The sequence below is a fragment of the Phyllobates terribilis genome, unplaced genomic scaffold (assembly GCF_046119375.1).
Source record: "Phyllobates terribilis strain yellow unplaced genomic scaffold, ASM4611937v1 Scaffold_75__1_contigs__length_6962009, whole genome shotgun sequence".
NCBI lineage: Eukaryota > Metazoa > Chordata > Amphibia > Anura > Dendrobatidae > Phyllobates > Phyllobates terribilis.
The window spans coordinates 1,169,259-1,189,638 of record NW_027362835.1 but is presented as its reverse complement, the minus strand read 5'-3'; the positions used below and the strand labels follow the sequence as shown (position 1 = coordinate 1,189,638).

Genomic DNA, 20,380 nt, shown 5'->3' with positions numbered 1-20,380 from the left:
TCACCAGAATTAAAGCAATGTGGAAGGAAAAAATGAACATTTTTATTTCACAATTTTTTGTGCAGTTTCTCCTGAGTATGCAGATGCTCCATATGTGGTGGAAAACTACTGTTCGGGTACATAGCAGGGCTAGAAAGGGAAGGAGCACCCTTCAACTTTTGGAGTACAAAATTGGCTGAGATAAATAGCGGAAGCCAATGCACATGTGCGGAACCCCTAATGTGTCTAAATTGTGGAATCTCCCCACAAGTGACCCCATTTTGTAAACTACACCCCTCAAAGAACTTATCTAGAGTTGTAGTGAGCACCTTGAACCTGATGGTGTGTCACAGAATTTTATAATGGTAAGCCATTAAAATTTAAAAAATGCATTTTTCTTGCAAAAAATGCTGCTTTAGCTCCAGATTTTGCCTTTTCACAAGGATATCAGGAGAAAATGGACCCTAAAATATGTTGTGCAATTTCTCCTAAGTACTCCAATATCCTATATGTGGTGGAAAACTACTCTTAGAGTGCACAACAGGGCTTTGAAGAGAAGAAGCGCCAATTGAATTCTGGAGTGAAATTTTAGCTGGAATAGATTGTGGATGCGATGTTGTGGAGTAAAAAATGGATCTCACAGTTTGTCTTGCAATTTCTCCCAAGTGCACCAATACCCTACATGTAATGGGAAAATAATTTTCAGGCACAGTGGAAAGTTCAGAATGGAAGGATCGCCATATTGTAGTGCAGATTTTGCTGTTATGCTTTGTGGGTGCAATGACCCACTGGAAGAATCCCTGAGGTGCCAGAACAGCAGAACCTTACCATAAATGACAAGATTTTACAAACTACCCCTCTCAAAGAGTTCATATAAGGGTGGAGTGATCATATTGACAGTACGGGTGTGTCACAGAATTTTATAACATTTTTAACCACAAAAATGTTCCTATCTCCCCAGATTTTACATTTTCACAGGGGGAATTGAGTTAAACTGGCAACAAAATTTCTCACACAATTTCGGCTGAAGGTGACAATACCCCATATGTGGCAGTGTAGTACTGCTAAGCCGCACGGCGAGACTTGGGAGGAAAGGAGTGCTATTTGACTCTTGGAGTACAAATTATCGTAGAGTAGTTTGCAGACTCCATATCCAGAGGGATGTAATTTCCAAAATGGGATCACTTGAGGGTCACTTGCGTGGGGATTCTGCTCTTCTGCCACTTCCCTAAGTGCCAGAGGAGCAGAATCTCCCCACAAGTGACCATATTTTGGAAATTACACCCCATTGGGATCTTATCTACAGTTGTTATGACGATTTTGATTCCATGTGTGTTGTACAGGAACAAGTAGTAGTGGATGTTGCTAAATGAAAATTGCAAATCTGTCATTGTAGTGATGGTATAGTGCCCAGTACATTGTGGTGCCCAGTACATTGTAGTGTCCATACATTGTGCCCAGCTTGTGCTTCTGGAGATATGGACCCCGTGAATTAGGCAGCCTTTCATCACTACAGAAATGTCAAATATATGGACACCAAATATAGTTTAGGCACACTGTGGGGCTCAGAAGGGAGGGGCATTTGGATTTGGGAGTGAAGAATTTGCTGTATTTCTTTTGGGAGGCAAGAAGCCATAGCGCTTTTATAGAACCTTTGTGCTACCAATAATATTGAAGCCCTTTATATTTCCGTTAACAGATGATGGAACTGAGTGGGAACTTGCTTTTTTTGTGGATTAAGTTGAATCTTTTATTGGGAACATACCATTTGGGATCACATTTATCCAGCGCTCCATGCTGAGCATAAAATCAGGTTTCCATCTAAATCTCTGAATGACGTGATTCAGATGAAACCCCCGAGGGATCCTTTGACTATAATGAGGCAGCAGAATTATTCTGGACTCCGTCTGGCCTCTGTTTAGCGCTGTCCTTCTTTTCAGAGGTGCACAAAACTGTGGCCAACTGCACTTTTATGCATGTCTAAAAGTGCACACCGCCAGATCATAGAACAGAGAGAGTCCACAGTGTTTCCATCTGCCTCATTATAGGGAATCTTCCATCGCAGGTTCCGTTTATATCACGTATTACAGAGATTTACACGATACCCCGGTGCAAGTGCTCAGCCCAGAGCGCAGGAAGAAAGCCCAACATACAGTATTATGTCCCCACACAGATAATGTCCACACATGGGTTCCCTACACATTTTTATGTTTCCTCACAGCCCCCCACACAGTATTATATCTCCACACAGTCTCTCATACAGTATGATGTTCCCACAGTTTCCCACAAATACTGACAATTTAAAAACAAATTAATAAAACTACTCAGCTAACCCCATTCTAGCACTGCTTCGTTCAGCACTATGTACGTCATGGCATCTAGTGACTTCATTAAACCTGCTGCATTCTCAGACACACAGGCTCGAAGGTTGGAAGAAGGAGCTGATGGTTCCCTGTAACATTATTGTATTCATCAGTATCTGCATTCTGAGTATGCATATACCAGAGAAATTGAGATGATGATTTGAGTGTGGCCACATTGTACCGAGGGCCACTATATCTAGTCCTTTGACTGTTCTAGTGTGAGGACTGCTCCGGAACAGCCAATGGACAACATGTGGCCCGCAGGCTACACTTTGCCTAGGGCTACTTTGGAGTAAACTTTTGTATCATGAACTACTGCATAATTTTTAGATTTAATAGTAAAATATCTAACAGCTATTCCTTTCTTTTACAGGGTGATGAAGTATTAACTGTCATCAAAGCCAAAGCACAGTGGCCAGCTTGGCAACCCTTGAATGTGTAAGTGTGAAAAGACATGTTTCTCTTTAATCATAAGCTCTTTCTAATTTCAGTGCTGACATATGTGATACCGGAGGTGTCTCACTCTGACAAAGCGACTGCTAACGTGTGCATGAGATTTTTTAATTCTTAAAAATGTTGAAAATTAGCCCACCTATATTGTAGTTTAGACCAAAGCGCAACACATGTCACACACATATAGAGGGAAATATAAATAGGGCAATATAAGTAGCATGATGCATGAGTGCATAGAGTTTCCTGTTGTTACCAAGATTGAAAAAAAAACCTGGACAGGCCCTGTAACACTTATTGGCAATCTAAATGTTTCTTTATAATATTTACTATTTGCCTTTTGAAACATTACTATTTACACTACATTTATATTATTTATTATATTTTACATTACAATGCCCAGCATAGGGCTCACACACGGAGCCAAAACATCACCTGAGTTCTTATGAGCAAATAAATCACTATTCTCTAAGAAGGAGTGCTGTCTTCATTACATATATGTATGCATATATATATATATATATATATATACAGTTATATGAAAAAGTTTGGGCACCCCTATTAATCTTAAGCTTAATGTTTTCTTAAAATTGGTGTTTTTGCAACAGCTATTTCAGTTTGATATATGTAATAACTGTTGGACACAGTAATGTTTCTGCCTTGAAATGAGGTTTATTGTACTAACAGAAAATGTGCAATCTGCATTCAAACAAAATTTCACAGGTGCATAAGTATGGGCACCCTTATCATTTTCTTGTTTTAAATACTCCTACCTACTTTTTACTGACTTACTAAAACACTTTTTTTGGTATTGTAACCTCATTGAGCTTTGAACTTCATAGCCAGGTGTATGCAATCATGAGAAAAGCTACTTAAAGTAGCCACTTGCAAGTTGTTCTCCTGTTTGAATCTCCTCTGAAGAGTGGCATCATGGGCTCCTCAAAACAACTGTCAAATGATCTGAAAACAAAGATTATTCAACATAGTTGTTCAGGGGAAGGATACAAAAAGCTGTCTCAGAGATTTAACCTGTCAGTTTCCACTGTGAGGAACATAGTATGGAAATGGAATAATACAGGGACAGTTCTTGTTAAGGCCAGAAGTGGCAGGCCAAGAAAAACATCAGAAAGGCAGAGAAGAAGAATGGTGAGATCAGTCAAGGACAATCGTCAGACCACCTCCAGAGAGCTGCAGCATCAACTTGCTGCAGATGGTGTCACTGTGCATCGGTCAACTATACAATGCACTTTGCACAAGGAGAAGCTGTATGGGAGAGTGATGCGAAAGAAGCCATTTCTGCAAGCACGCCACAAACAGAGTCGGCTGAGGTATGCAAAAGCACATTTGGAGAAGCCAATTTCTTTTTGGAAGAAGGTCCTGTGGACTGATGAAACCAAGATTGAGTTGTTTGGTCATACAAAAAGGCGTTATGCATGGCGTCAAAAAAACACAGCATTCCAAGAAAAACACTTGCTACCCACAGTAAAATTTGGTGGAGTTTCCATCATGCTTTGGGGCTGTGTGGCCAATGCCGGAACCGGGAATCTTGTTAAAGTTGAGGGACGCATGGATTCCACTCAGTATCAGCAGATTCTTGACAATAATGTTCAAGAATCAGTGATAAAGTTGAAGTTATGCAGGGGATGGATCTTTCAGCAAGACAATGATCCAAAACACCGCTCCAAATCTACTCAAGCATTCATGCAGAGGAACAATTACAATGTTCTGGAATGGCCATCCTAGTCCCCAGACCTGAATATCATTGAACATCTGTGGGATCATTTGAAGAGGGCTGTCCATGCTCGGCGACCATCAAACTTAACTGAACTGGAATTGTTTTGTAAAGAGGAATGGTCAAAAATACCTTCTTCCAGGATCCAGGAACTCATTAAAAGCTACAGGAAGCGACTAGAGGCTGTTATTTTTGCAAAAGGAGGATCTACTAAATATTAATGTCACTTTTCTGGTGAGGTCCTCATACTTATGCACCTGTCAAATTTTGTTTGAATGCAGATTGCACATTTTCTGTTAGTACAATAAACCTCATTTCAAGGCAGAAACATTACTGTGTCCAACAGTTATTACATATATCAAACTGAAATAGCTGTTGCAAAAACACCAATTTTAAGAAAACATTAAGCTTAAGATTAATAGGGGTGCCCAAACATTTTCATATAACTGTATATATATATACACTGCTCAAAAAAATAAAGGGAACACTCAAATAACACATCCTAGATCTGAATGAATGAAATATTCTCATTGAATACTTTGTTCTGTACAATATTGAATGTGCTGACAACAAAATCACACAAAAATCATCAATGGAAATCAAATTTATTAACCAATGGAGGCCTGGATTGGGAGTCACCCCCCAAAATTATCAGCAGCGCACACACGGAGCGAACTGCTTTTTTTCACACAAGCAAGGGAATGTGTCATTGGCAGTGTATGTCACATGTCCTTGCCCTATAAGACCCAGCCATTTTCCCTGTCGCCACCATTTTCTCACTGCTGCAACCGCATGTTAGACGGCAAAGCTGTTGCTGTGTGCGCTATACTTTGTTAATTTCAAGCCAATTTTCGCACAAATCTACAGATAGCTTGGGAGTAGGGAATAGTTGTGATTGCAGTCCTTTTAAGGACTAGGTTACATCATTTCCTATGACTTTTATCTGGCAGGTCGGGGGTCTTAAATAGATAGGTTGGGAGTAAAGACTAATTGTAATTGCAGTCCTTTTCAGGGCTAGGTTACATCAGTTCCTATCACTTTTATCAGGCAGATCTGTGCTCTTAAATATATAGGTTGGGAGTAAAAACTAATTGTAATTGCAGTCCTTTTCAGGGCTAGGTTACAGCAGTTCCTATCACTTTTATCAGGCAGGTCTGTGCTCTTAAATAGATAGGTTGGGAGTAAAGACTAATTGTAATTGCAGTTCTTTTCAGGGCTACGTTACATCAGTTCCTATCACTTTTTTTCCAGGCAGGTCTGTGCCAGTGCTGTGCAAGTTTTTTTCACAGCATTTGGCTAAATCTAGCAAAGCAAATCCTTTTTGGCCTATTGCAGAGTGTGTTAGTCATTAGAGTAGCATATCTGTGTTGCCAGCTACACCACCTGTGTATAGAATACAATTTTTTTTACTGCACGTAGTGAAGTAAAACCTTTTGGGCATAGCATCATTCTATTAGTCCATCTATACTAACCTCCACCAGGTTGCAAATTCAATATAATTTTTTTCTGCATCTAGCTCTGAAAAAATATTTCAGCTTCTAGCAGTGTGTGGGACTTGTTCTATTAGTCCATCTATACTGACCTCCATCAGGTTGCAAATTCAATATAATTTTTTTCTGCATCTAGCTCTGAAAAAATATTTCGGCTTCTAGCAGTGTGTGGGACTTGTTCTATTAGTCCATCTATACTGACCTCCATCAGGTTGCAAATTCAATATAATTTTTTTCTTCATCTAGCTCTGAAAAATATTTCGGCTTCTAGCAGTGTGCTGGACTTGTTCTATTAGTTCATCTATACTGACCTCCATCAGGTTGCAAATTCAATATAATTTTTTTCTGCATCTAGCTCTGAAAAAATATTTCAGCTTCTAGCAGTGTGTGGGACTTGTTCTATTAGTCCATCTATACTGACCTCCATCAGGTTGCAAATTGAATATAATTTTTTCTGCATCTAGCTCTGAAAAAATATTTAGGCTTCTAGCAGTGTGTGGGACTTGTTCTATTAGTCCATGTATACAGAGCGCCATCAGGTTGCAAATTCAATATAATTTTTTTCTGCATCTAGCTCTGAAAAAATATTTCAGCTTCTACCAGTGTGTGGGACTTGTTCTATTAGTCCATCTATACTGACCTCCATCAGGTTGCAAATTCAATATAATTTTTTTCTGCATCTAGCTCTGAAAAGATATTTCAGCTTGCAGCAGTGTGTGGGACTTGTTCTATTTGTCCATCTATACTAACCTCCATCAGGTTGCAAATTCAATATAATTTTTTTCTGCATCTAGCTCTGAAAAAATATTTCAGCTTGTAGCAATGTGTGGGACTTGTTCTATTAGTGCATCTAAACAGACCTCCATCAGGTTGCAAATTCAATATATTTTTTTTCTCCATCTAGCTCTGAAAAAATATTTAGGCTTCTAGCAGTGTGTGGGACTTGTTCTATTAGCCCATCTATACTAACCTCCACCAGGTTGCAAATTCAATATAATTTTTTTCTGCATCGAGCTCTGAAAACATATTTTGGCTTCTAGCAGTGTGTGGGACTTGTTCTATTAGTCCATCTATACTGACCTCCATCAGGATGCAAATTTAATATAATTTTTTTCTGCATCTAGCTCTGAAAAAATATTTAGGCTTCTAGCAGTGTGTGGGACTTTTTCTATTAGTCCATCTATACTGACCTCCATCAGGTTGCAAATTCAATATCATTTTTTTCTGCATCTAGCTCTGAAAAATATTTAGGCTTCTAGCAGTGTGTGGGACTTGTTCTATTAGTCCATCTATACTGACCTCCATCAGGTTGCAAATTCAATATAATTTTTTTCTGCATCTAGCTCTGAAAAAATATTTCAGCTTGTAGCAGTGTGTGGAACTTGTTCTATTAGTCCATCTATACTGACCTCCATCAGGTTGCAAATTCAATATCTTTGTTTTCTGCATCTAGCCCTGAAAAAATATTTCAGCTTGTAGCAGTGTGTGGGATTTGTTCTATTTGTCCATCTATACTGACTTCCATCAGGTTGCAAATTCAATATAATTTTTTTCTGCATCTAGCACTGAAAAAATATTTCAGCTTGTAGCAGTGTGTGGGACTTGTTCTTTCAGTCCATCTATACAGACCTCCATCAGGTTGCAAATTCAATATAATTTTTTTCTGCATCTAGCTCTGAAAAAATATTTAGGCTTCTAGCAGTGTGTGGGACTTGTTCTATTAGTCCATCTATACTGACCTCCATCAGGTTGCAAATTCAATATAATTTTTTTCTGCATCTAGCTCTGAAAAATATTTTGGCTTCTAGCAGTGTGTGGGACTTGTTCTATTAGTCCATCTATACTGACCTCCATCAGGTTGCAAATTCAATATAATTTTTTTCTGCATCTAGCTCTGAAAAAATATTTCAGCTTGTAGCAGTGTGTGGGGCTTGTTCTATTAGTCCATCTATACTGACCTTCATCAGGTCGCAAATTCAATATAATTTTTTTCTGCATCGAGCTCTGAAAAAATATTTAGGCTTCTAGCAGTGTGTGGGACTTGTTCTATTAGTCCATCTATACTGACCTCCATCAGGTTGCAAATTCAATATAATTTTTTTCTGCATCTAGCTCTGTAAAAATATTTCAGCTTGTAGCAGTGTGTGGGACTTGTTCTATTAGTCCATCTATACTGACCTCCATCATGTTGCAAATTCAATATAATTTTTTTCTGCATCTAGCTCTGAAAAAATATTTCAGCTTGTAGCAGTGTGTGGGACTTGTTCTATTTGTCCATCTATACTGACCTCCATCAGGTTGCAAATTCAATATATTTTTTTTCTGTATATAGCTCTGAAAAAATATTTCAGCTTGCAGCAGTGTGTGGGACTTGTTCTATTAGTCCATCTATACAGACCTCCATCAGGTTGCAAATTCAATATAATTTTTTTCTGCATCTAGCTCTGAAAAAATATTTAGGCTTCTAGCAGTGTGTGGGACTTGTTCTATTAGTCCATCTATGCTGACCTCCATCAGGTTGCAAATTCAATATAATTTTTTTCTGCATCTAGCTCTGAAAAAATATTTCGGCTTCTAGCAGTGTGTGGGACTTGTTCTATTAGTCCATCTATACTGACCTCCATCAGGTTGCAAATTCAATATAATTTTTTTCTGCATCTAGTTCTGAAAAAATATTTCAGCTTGTAGCAGTGTGTGGGACTTGTTCTATTAGTCCATCTATACTAACCTCCACCAGGTTGCAAATTCAATATAATTTTTTTCTGCATCTAGCTCTGAAAAAATATTTTGGCTTCTAGCAGTGTGTGGGACTTGTTCTATTAGTCCATCTATACTGACCTCCATCAGGTTGCAAATTCAATATAATTTTTTTCTGCATCTAGCTCTGAAAAAATATTTAGGCTTCTAGCAGTGTGTGGGACTTGTTCTATTAGTCCATCTATACTGAACACCATCAGGTTGCAAATTCAATATAATTTTTTTCTGCATCTAGCTCTGAAAAAATATTTTGGCTTCTAGCAGTGTGTGGGATTGTTCTATTAGTCCATCTATACTGACCTCCATCAGGTTGCAAATTCAATATAATTTTTTTCTGTATATAGCTCTGAAAAAATATTTCAGCTTGCAGCAGTGTGTGGGACTTGTTCTATTAGTCCATCTATACAGACCTCCATCAGGTTGCAAATTCAATATAATTTTTTTCTGCATCTAGCTCTGAAAAAATATTTAGGCTTCTAGCAGTGTGTGGGACTTGTTCTATTAGTCCATCTATGCTGACCTCCATCAGGTTGCAAATTCAATATAATTTTTTTCTGCATCTAGCTCTGAAAAAATATTTCGGCTTCTAGCAGTGTGTGGGACTTGTTCTATTAGTCCATCTATACTGACCTCCATCAGGTTGCAAATTCAATATCATTTTTTTCTGCATCTAGTTCTGAAAAAATATTTCAGCTTGTAGCAGTGTGTGGGACTTGTTCTATTAGTCCATCTATACTAACCTCCACCAGGTTGCAAATTCAATATAATTTTTTTCTGCATCTAGCTCTGAAAAAATATTTTGGCTTCTAGCAGTGTGTGGGACTTGTTCTATTAGTCCATCTATACTGACCTCCATCAGGTTGCAAATTCAATATAATTTTTTTCTGCATCTAGCTCTGAAAAAATATTTAGGCTTCTAGCAGTGTGTGGGACTTGTTCTATTAGTCCATCTATACTGAACACCATCAGGTTGCAAATTCAATATAATTTTTTTCTGCATCTAGCTCTGAAAAAATATTTTGGCTTCTAGCAGTGTGTGGGATTGTTCTATTAGTCCATCTATACTGATCTCCATCAGGTTGCAAATTCAAGATAATTTTTTTCTGCATCTAGCTCTGTAAAAATATTTCAGCTTGTAGCAGTGTGTGGGACTTGTTCTATTAGGCCATCTATACTGACCTCCATCAGGTTGCAAATGCAATATAATTTTTTTCTGCATCTAGCTCTGAAAAAATATTTCAGCTTGTAGCAATGTGTGGGACTTGTTCTATTAGTGCATCTAAACAGACCTCCATCAGGTTGCAAATTCAATATATTTTTTTTCTGCATCTAGCTCTGAAAAAATATTTTGGCTTCTAGCAGTGTGTGGGACTTGTTCTATTAGTCCATCTATACTAACCTCCACCAGGTTGCAAATTCAATATAATTTTTTCTGCATCTAGCTCTGAAAACATATTTCGGCTTCTAGCAGTGTGTGGGACTTGTTCTATTAGTCCATCTATACTGACCTCCATCAGGTTGCAAATTTAATATAATTTTTTTCTGCATCTAGCTCTGAAAAAATATTTAGGCTTCTAGCAGTGTGTGGGACTTTTTTTATTAGTCCATCTATACTGACCTCCATCAGGTTGCAAATTCAATATCATTTTTTTCTGCATCTAGTTCTGAAAAATATGTAGGCTTCTAGCAGTGTGTGGGACTTGTTCTATTAGTCCATCTATACTGACCTCCATCAGGTTGCAAATTCAATATTTTTTTCTGCATCTAGCTCTGAAAAAATATTTCAGCTTGCAGCAGTGTGTGGGACTTGTTCTATTAGTCCATCTATACAGACCTCCATCAGGTTGCAAATTCAATATAATTTTTTTCTGCATCTAGCTCTGAAAAAATATTTAGGCTTCTAGCAGTGTGTGGGACTTGTTCTATTTGTCAATCGATACTGACCTCCTTCAGGTTGCAAATTCAATATAATTTTTTTCTGCATCTAGCTCTGAAAAAATATTTCAGCTTGTAGCAGTGTGTGGGGCTTGTTCTATTAGTCCATCTATACTGACCTTCATCAGGTTGCAAATTCAATATAATTTTTTTCTGCATCGAGCTCTGAAAAAATATTTAGGCTTCTAGCAGTGTGTGGGACTTGTTCTATTAGTCCATCTATACTGACCTCCATCAGGTTGCAAATTCAATATAATTTTTTTCTGCATCTAGCTCTGTAAAAATATTTCAGCTTGTAGCAGTGTGTGGGACTTGTTCTATTAGTCCATCTATACTGACCTCCATCATGTTGCAAATTCAATATAATTTTTTTCTGCATCTAGCTCTGAAAAAATGTTTCAGCTTCTAGCAGTGTGTGGGACTTGTTCTATTTGTCCATCTATACTGACCTCCATCAGGTTGCAAATTCAATATAATTTTTTTCTGCATCTAGCTTTGAAAAAATATTTCAGCTTGCAGCAGTGTGTGGGACTTGTTCTATTAGTCCATCTATACAGACCTCCATCAGGTTGCAAATTCAATATAATTTTTTTCTGCATCTAGCTCTGAAAAAATATTTAGGCTTCTAGCAGTGTGTGGGACTTGATCTATTAGTCCATCTATACTGACCTCCATCAGGTTGCAAAATTCAATATCATTTTTTTCTGCATCTAGCTCTGAAAAATATGTAGGCTTCTAGCAGTGTGTGGGACTTGTTCTATTAGTCCATCTATACTGACCTCCATCAGGTTGCAAATTCAATATTTTTTTCTGCATCTAGCTCTGAAAAAATATTTCAGCTTGCAGCAGTGTGTGGGACGTGTTCTATTAGTCCATCTATACAGACCTCCATCAGGTTGCAAATTCAATATAATTTTTTTCTGCATCTAGCTCTGAAAAAATATTTAGGCTTCTAGCAGTGTGTGGGACTTGTTCTATTTGTCAATCGATACTGACCTCCATCAGGTTGCAAATTCAATATAATTTTTTTCTGCATCTAGCTCTGAAAAAATATTTAGGCTTCTAGCAGTGTGTGGGACTTGTTCTATTAGTCCATCTATACTGAACACCATCAGGTTGCAAATTCAATATAATTTTTTTCTGCATCTAGCTCTGAAAAAATATTTTGGCTTCTAGCAGTGTGTGGGATTGTTCTATTAGTCCATCTATACTGACCTCGATCAGGTTGCAAATTCAAAATAATTTTTTTCTGCATCTAGCTCTGTAAAAATATTTCAGCTTGTAGCAGTGTGTGGGACTTGTTCTATTAGTCCATCTATACTGACCTCCATCAGGTTGCAAATTCAATATAATTTTTTTCTGCATCTAGCTCTGAAAAAATATTTCAGCTTGTAGCAATGTGTGGGACTTGTTCTATTAGTGCATCTAAACAGACCTCCATCAGGTTGCAAATTCAATATATTTTTTTTCTGCATCTAGCTCTGAAAAAATATTTTGGCTTCTAGCAGTGTGTGGGACTTGTTCTATTAGTCCATCTATACTAACCTCCACCAGGTTGCAAATTCAATATAATTTTTTCTGCATCTAGCTCTGAAAACATATTTCGGCTTCTAGCAGTGTGTGGGACTTGTTCTATTAGTCCATCTATACTGACCTCCATCAGGTTGCAAATTTAATATAATTTTTTTCTGCATCTAGCTCTGAAAAAATATTTAGGCTTCTAGCAGTGTGTGGGACTTTTTTTATTAGTCCATCTATACTGACCTCCATCAGGTTGCAAATTCAATATCATTTTTTTCTGCATCTAGCTCTGAAAAATATGTAGGCTTCTAGCAGTGTGTGGGACTTGTTCTATTAGTCCATCTATACTGACCTCCATCAGGTTGCAAATTCAATATTTTTTTCTGCATCTAGCTCTGAAAAAATATTTCAGCTTGCAGCAGTGTGTGGGACTTGTTCTATTAGTCCATCTATACAGACCTCCATCAGGTTGCAAATTCAATATAATTTTTTTCTGCATCTAGCTCTGAAAAAATATTTAGGCTTCTAGCAGTGTGTGGGACTTGTTCTATTTGTCAATCGATACTGACCTCCATCAGGTTGCAAATTCAATATAATTTTTTTCTGCATCTAGCTCTGAAAAAATATTTTGGCTTCTAGCAGTGTGTGGGACTTGTTCTATTAGTCCATCTATACTGACCTCCATCAGGTTGCAAATTCAATATATATTTTTTCTGCATCTAGCTCTGAAAAAATATTTCAGCTTGTAGCAGTGTGTGGGACTTGTTCTATTAGTCCATCTATACTGACCTCCATCAGGTTGCAAATTCAATATCATTTTTTTCTGCATCTAGCTCTGAAAAAATATTTAGGCTTCTAGCAGTGTGTGGGACTTGTTCTATTAGTCCATCTATACTGACCTCCTTCAGGTTGCAAATTCAATATAATTTTTTTCTGCATCTAGCTCTGAAAAAATATTTCAGCTTGTAGCAGTGTGTGGGGCTTGTTCTATTAGTCCATCTATACTGACCTTCATCAGGTTGCAAATTCAATATAATTTTTTTCTGCATCGAGCTCTGAAAAAATATTTAGGCTTCTAGCAGTGTGTGGGACTTGTTCTATTAGTCCATCTATACTGACCTCCATCAGGTTGCAAATTCAATATAATTTTTTTCTGCATCTAGCTCTGAAAAAATATTTCAGCTTGTAGCAGTGTGTGGGGCTTGTTCTATTAGTCCATCTATACTGACCTTCATCAGGTTGCAAATTCAATATAATTTTTTTCTGCATCGAGCTCTGTAAAAATATTTCAGCTTGTAGCAGTGTGTGGGACTTGTTCTATTAGTCCATCTATACTGACCTCCATCATGTTGCAAATTCAATATAATTTTTTTCTGCATCTAGCTCTGAAAAAATATTTCAGCTTGTAGCAGTGTGTGGGACTTGTTCTATTTGTCCATCTATACTGACCTCCATCAGGTTGCAAATTCAATATAATTTTTTTCTGCATCTAGCTTTGAAAAAATATTTCAGCTTGCAGCAGTGTGTGGGACTTGTTCTATTAGTCCATCTATACAGACCTCCATCAGGTTGCAAATTCAATATAATTTTTTTCTGCATCTAGCGCTGAAAAAATATTTAGGCTTCTAGCAGTGTGTGGGACTTGATCTATTAGTCCATCTATACTGACCTCCATCAGGTTGCAAATTCAATATCATTTTTTTCTGCATCTAGCTCTGAAAAATATGTAGGCTTCTAGCAGTGTGTGGGACTTGTTCTATTAGTCCATCTATACTGACCTCCATCAGGTTGCAAATTCAATATTTTTTTCTGCATCTAGCTCTGAAAAGATATTTCAGCTTGCAGCAGTGGGTGGGACTTGTTCTATTAGTCCATCTATACAGACCTCCATCAGGTTGCAAATTCAATATAATTTTTTTCTGCATCTAGCTCTGAAAAAATATTTAGGCTTCTAGCAGTGTGTGGGACTTGTTCTATTTGTCAATCGATACTGACCTCCATCAGGTTGCAAATTCAATATAATTTTTTTCTGCATCTAGCTCTGAAAAAATATTTTGGCTTCTAGCAGTGTGTGGGACTTGTTCTATTAGTCCATCTATACTGACCTCCATCAGGTTGCAAATTCAATATATATTTTTTCTGCATCTAGCTCTGAAAAAATATTTCAGCTTGTAGCAGTGTGTGGGACTTGTTCTATTAGTCCATCTATACTGACCTCCATCAGGTTGCAAATTCAATATCATTTTTTTCTGCATCTAGCTCTGAAAAAATATTTAGGCTTCTAGCAGTGTGTGGGACTTGTTCTATTAGTCCATCTATACTGACCTCCTTCAGGTTGCAAATTCAATATAATTTTTTTCTGCATCTAGCTCTGAAAAAATATTTCAGCTTGTAGCAGTGTGTGGGGCTTGTTCTATTAGTCCATCTATACTGATCTTCATCAGGTTGCAAATTCAATATAATTTTTTTCTGCATCGAGCTCTGAAAAAATATTTAGGCTTCTAGCAGTGTGTGGGACTTGTTCTATTAGTCCATCTATACTGACCTCCATCAGGTTGCAAATTCAATATAATTTTTTTCTGCATCTAGCTCTGTAAAAATATTTCAGCTTGTAGCAGTGTGTGGGACTTGTTCTATTAGTCCATCTATACTGACCTCCATCATGTTGCAAATTCAATATAATTTTTTTCTGCATCTAGCTCTGAAAAAATATTTCAGCTTGTAGCAGTGTGTGGGACTTGTTATATTTGTCCATCTATACTGACCTCCATCAGGTTGCAAATTCAATATAATGTTTTTCTGCATCTAGCTTTGAAAAAATATTTCAGCTTGCAGCAGTGTGTGGGACTTGTTCTATTAGTCCATCTATACAGACCTCCATCAGTTTGCAAATTCAATATAATTTTTTTCTGCATCTAGCTCTGAAAAAATATTTAGGCTTCTAGCAGTGTGTGGGACTTCATCTATTAGTCCATCTATGCTGACCTCCATCAGGTTGCAAATTCAATATAATTTTTTTCTGCATCTAGCTCTGAAAAAATATTTCCGCTTTTAGCAGTGTGTGGGACTTGTTCTATTAGTCCATCTATACTAACCTCCACCAGGTTGCAAATTCAATATAATTTTTTTCTGCATCGAGCTCTGAAAAAATATTTTGGCTTCTAGCAGTGTGTGGGACTTGTTCTATTAGTCCATCTATACTGACCTCCATCAGGTTGCAAATTCAATATCATTTTTTTCTGCATCTAGCTCTGAAAAAATATTTAGGCTTCTAGCAGTGTGTGGGACTTGTTCTATTAGTCCATCTATACTGAACTCCATCAGGTTGCAAATTCAATATAATTTTTTTCTGCATCTAGCTCTGAAAAAATATTTCGGCTTCTAGCAGTGTGTGGGATTGTTCTATTAGTCCATCTATACTGACCTCCATCAGGTTGCAAATTCAATATAATTTTTTTCTGCATCTAGCTCTGAAAAAATATTTCAGCTTGTAGCAGTGTGTGGGACTTGTTCTATTAGTCCATCTATACTAACCTCCACCAGGTTGCAAATTCAATATAATTTTTTTCTGCATCGAGCTCTGAAAACATATTTCGGCTTCTAGCAGTGTGTGGGACTTGTTCTATTAGTCCATCTATACTGACCTCCATCAGGTTGCAAATTTAATATAATTTTTTTCTGCATCTAGCTCTGAAAAAATATTTAGGCTTTTAGCAGTCTGTGGGACTTTTTCTATTAGTCCATCTATACTGACCTCCATCAGGTTGCAAATTCAATATAATTTTTTTCTGCATCTAGCTCTGAAAAAATATTTCAGCTTGTAGCAGTGTTTTGGACTTGTTCTATTTGTTCATCTATACTGACCTCCATCAGGTTGCAAATTCAATATAATTTTTTTCTGCATCTAGCTCTGAAAAAATATTTAGGCTTCTAGCAGTGTGTGGGACTTGTTCTATTTGTCAATCTATACTGACCTCCATCAGGTTGCAAATTCAATATAATTTTTTTCTGCATCTAGCTCTGAAAAAATATTTTGGCTTCTAGCAGTGTGTGGGACTTTTTCTATTAGTCCATCTATACTGACCTCCATCAGGTTGCAAATTCAATATAATTTTTTTCTGCATCTAGCTCTGAAAAAATATTTCAGCTTGTAGCAGTGTTTTGGACTTGTTCTATTTGTTCATCTATACTGACCTCCATCAGGTTGCAAATTCAATATAATTTTTTTCTGCATCTAGCTCTGAAAAAATATTTAGGCTTCTAGCAGTGTGTGGGACTTGTTCTATTTGTCAATCTATACTGACCTCCATCAGGTTGCAAATTCAATATAATTTTTTTCTGCATCTAGCTCTGAAAAAATATTTTGGCTTCTAGCAGTGTGTGGGACTTGTTCTATTAGTCCATCTATATTGACCTCCTTCAGGTTGCAAATTCAATATAATTTTTTTCTGCATCTAGCTCTGTAAAAATATTTCAGCTTGTAGCAGTGTGTGGAACTTGTTCTATTGGATCATCTATACTGACCTCCATCATGTTGCAAATTCAATACTATTTTTTTCTGCATGTAGCTCTGAAAAAATATTTCAGCTTGTAGCAGTGTGTGGGACTTGTTCTATTTGTCCATCTATACTGACCTCCATCAGGTTGCAAATTCAATATAATTTTTTTCTGCATCTAGCTCTGAAAAAATATTTAGGCTTCTAGCAGTGTGTGGGACTTGATCTATTAGTCCATCTATACTGACCTCCATCAGGTTGCAAAATTCAATATCATTTTTTTCTGCATCTAGCTCTGAAAAATATGTAGGCTTCTAGCAGTGTGTGGGACTTGTTCTATTAGTCCATCTATACTGACCTCCATCAGGTTGCAAATTCAATATATATTTTTTCTGCATCTAGCTCTGAAAAAATATTTCAGCTTGTAGCAGTGTGTGGGACTTGTTCTATTAGTCCATCTATACTGACCTCCATCAGGTTGCAAATTCAATATCATTTTTTTCTGCATCTAGCTCTGAAAAAATATTTAGGCTTCTAGCAGTGTGTGGGACTTGTTCTATTAGTCCATCTATACTGACCTCCTTCAGGTTGCAAATTCAATATAATTTTTTTCTGCATCTAGCTCTGAAAAAATATTTCAGCTTGTAGCAGTGTGTGGGGCTTGTTCTATTAGTCCATCTATACTGACCTTCATCAGGTTGCAAATTCAATATAATTTTTTTCTGCATCGAGCTCTGAAAAAATATTTAGGCTTCTAGCAGTGTGTGGGACTTGTTCTATTAGTCCATCTATACTGACCTCCATCAGGTTGCAAATTCAATATAATTTTTTTCTGCATCTAGCTCTGTAAAAATATTTCAGCTTGTAGCAGTGTGTGGGACTTGTTCTATTAGTCCATCTATACTGACCTCCATCATGTTGCAAATTCAATATAATTTTTTTCTGCATCTAGCTCTGAAAAAATATTTCAGCTTGTAGCAGTGTGTGGGACTTGTTCTATTTGTCCATCTATACTGACCTCCATCAGGTTGCAAATTCAATATAATGTTTTTCTGCATCTAGCTTTGAAAAAATATTTCAGCTTGCAGCAGTGTGTGGGACTTGTTCTATTAGTCCATCTATACAGACCTCCATCAGTTTGCAAATTCAATATAATTTTTTTCTGCATCTAGCTCTGAAAAAATATTTAGGCTTCTAGCAGTGTGTGGGACTTGATCTATTAGTCCATCTATACTGACCTCCTTCAGGTTGCAAATTCAATATAATTTTTTTCTGCATCTAGCTCTGAAAAAATATTTCAGCTTGTAGCAGTGTGTGGGGCTTGTTCTATTAGTCCATCTATACTGACCTTCATCAGGTTGCAAATTCAATATAATTTTTTTCTGCATCTAGCTCTGTAAAAATATTTCAGCTTGTAGCAGTGTGTGGGACTTGTTCTATTAGTCCATCTATACTGACCTCCATCATGTTGCAAATTCAATATAATTTTTTTCTGCATCTAGCTCTGAAAAAATATTTCAGCTTGTAGCAGTGTGTGGGACTTGTTCTATTTGTCCATCTATACTGACCTCCATCAGGTTGCAAATTCAATATAATTTTTTTCTGCATCTAGCTTTGAAAAAATATTTCAGCTTGCAGCAGTGTGTGGGACTTGTTCTATTAGTCCATCTATACAGACCTCCATCAGGTTGCAAATTCAATATAATTTTTTTCTGCATCTAGCGCTGAAAAAATATTTAGGCTTCTAGCAGTGTGTGGGACTTGATCTATTAGTCCATCTATACTGACCTCCATCAGGTTGCAAATTCAATATCATTTTTTTCTGCATCTAGCTCTGAAAAATATGTAGGCTTCTAGCAGTGTGTGGGACTTGTTCTATTAGTCCATCTATACTGACCTCCATCAGGTTGCAAATTTAATATTTTTTTCTGCATCTAGCTCTGAAAAGATATTTCAGCTTGCAGCAGTGTGTGGGACTTGTTCTATTAGTCCATCTATACAGACCTCCATCAGGTTGCAAATTCAATATAATTTTTTTCTGCATCTAGCTCTGAAAAAATATTTAGGCTTCTAGCAGTGTGTGGGACTTGTTCTATTTGTCAATCGATACTGACCTCCATCAGGTTGCAAATTCAATATAATTTTTTTCTGCATCTAGCTCTGAAAAAATATTTTGGCTTCTAGCAGTGTGTGGGACTTGTTCTATTAGTCCATCTATACTGACCTCCATCAGGTTGCAAATTCAATATATATTTTTTCTGCATCTAGCTCTGAAAAAATATTTCAGCTTGTAGCAGTGTGTGGGACTTGTTCTATTAGTCCATCTATACTGACCTCCATCAGGTTGCAAATTCAATATCATTTTTTTCTGCATCTAGCTCTGAAAAAATATTTAGGCTTCTAGCAGTGTGTGGGACTTGTTCTATTAGTCCATCTATACTGACCTCTTTCAGGTTGCAAATTCAATATAATTTTTTTCTGCATCTAGCTCTGAAAAAATATTTCAGCTTGTAGCAGTGTGTGGGGCTTGTTCTATTAGTCCATCTATACTGATCTTCATCAGGTTGCAAATTCAATATAATTTTTTTCTGCATCGAGCTCTGAAAAAATATTTAGGCTTCTAGCAGTGTGTGGGACTTGTTCTATTAGTCCATCTATACTGACCTCCATCAGGTTGCAAATTCAATATAATTTTTTTCTGCATCTAGCTCTGTAAAAATATTTCAGCTTGTAGCAGTGTGTGGGACTTGTTCTATTAGTCCATCTATACTGACCTCCATCATGTTGCAAATTCAATATAATTTTTTTCTGCATCTAGCTCTGAAAAAATATTTCAGCTTGTAGCAGTGTGTGGGACTTGTTCTATTTGTCCATCTATACTGACCTCCATCAGGTTGCAAATTCAATATAATGTTTTTCTGCATCTAGCTTTGAAAAAATATTTCAGCTTGCAGCAGTGTGTGGGACTTGTTCTATTAGTCCATCTATACAGACCTCCATCAGTTTGCAAATTCAATATAATTTTTTTCTGCATCTAGCTCTGAAAAAATATTTAGGCTTCTAGCAGTGTGTGGGACTTGATCTATTAGTCCATCTATGCTGACCTCCATCAGGTTGCAAATTCAATATAATTTTTTTCTGCATCTAGCTCTGAAAAAATATTTCCGCTTTTAGCAGTGTGTGGGACTTGTTCTATTAGTCCATCTATACTAACCTCCACCAGGTTGCAAATTCAATATAATTTTTTTCTGCATCGAGCTCTGAAAAAATATTTTGGCTTCTAGCAGTGTGTGGGACTTGTTCTATTAGTCCATCTATACTGACCTCCATCAGGTTGCAAATTCAATATCATTTTTTTCTGCATCTAGCTCTGAAAAAATATTTAGGCTTCTAGCAGTGTGTGGGACTTGTTCTATTAGTCCATCTATACTGAACTCCATCAGGTTGCAAATTCAATATAATTTTTTTCTGCATCTAGCTCTGAAAAAATATTTCGGCTTCTAGCAGTGTGTGGGATTGTTCTATTAGTCCATCTATACTGACCTCCATCAGGTTGCAAATTCAATATAATTTTTTCTGCATCTAGCTCTGAAAAAATATTTCAGCTTATAGCAGTGTGTGGGACTTGTTCTATTAGTCCATCTATACTAACCTCCA

The 20,380-nt window shown here is 36.9% G+C and overlaps 1 protein-coding gene across 2 annotated transcripts in view; it reads left to right on the top strand.

Annotated features, from left to right (window-relative positions):
* The window catches only part of SPON1 (spondin 1), a 1,048,567-nt gene that overhangs the window by 593,328 nt on the left and 434,859 nt on the right, over positions 1-20,380 (top strand). For both annotated transcript variants that reach the window (XM_073662598.1, XM_073662597.1), the window contains exon 7: positions 2,716-2,780. In XM_073662598.1, coding sequence (XP_073518699.1) covers positions 2,716-2,780 — 65 coding nt within the window. The remainder of the gene's footprint in view (positions 1-2,715; positions 2,781-20,380) is intronic.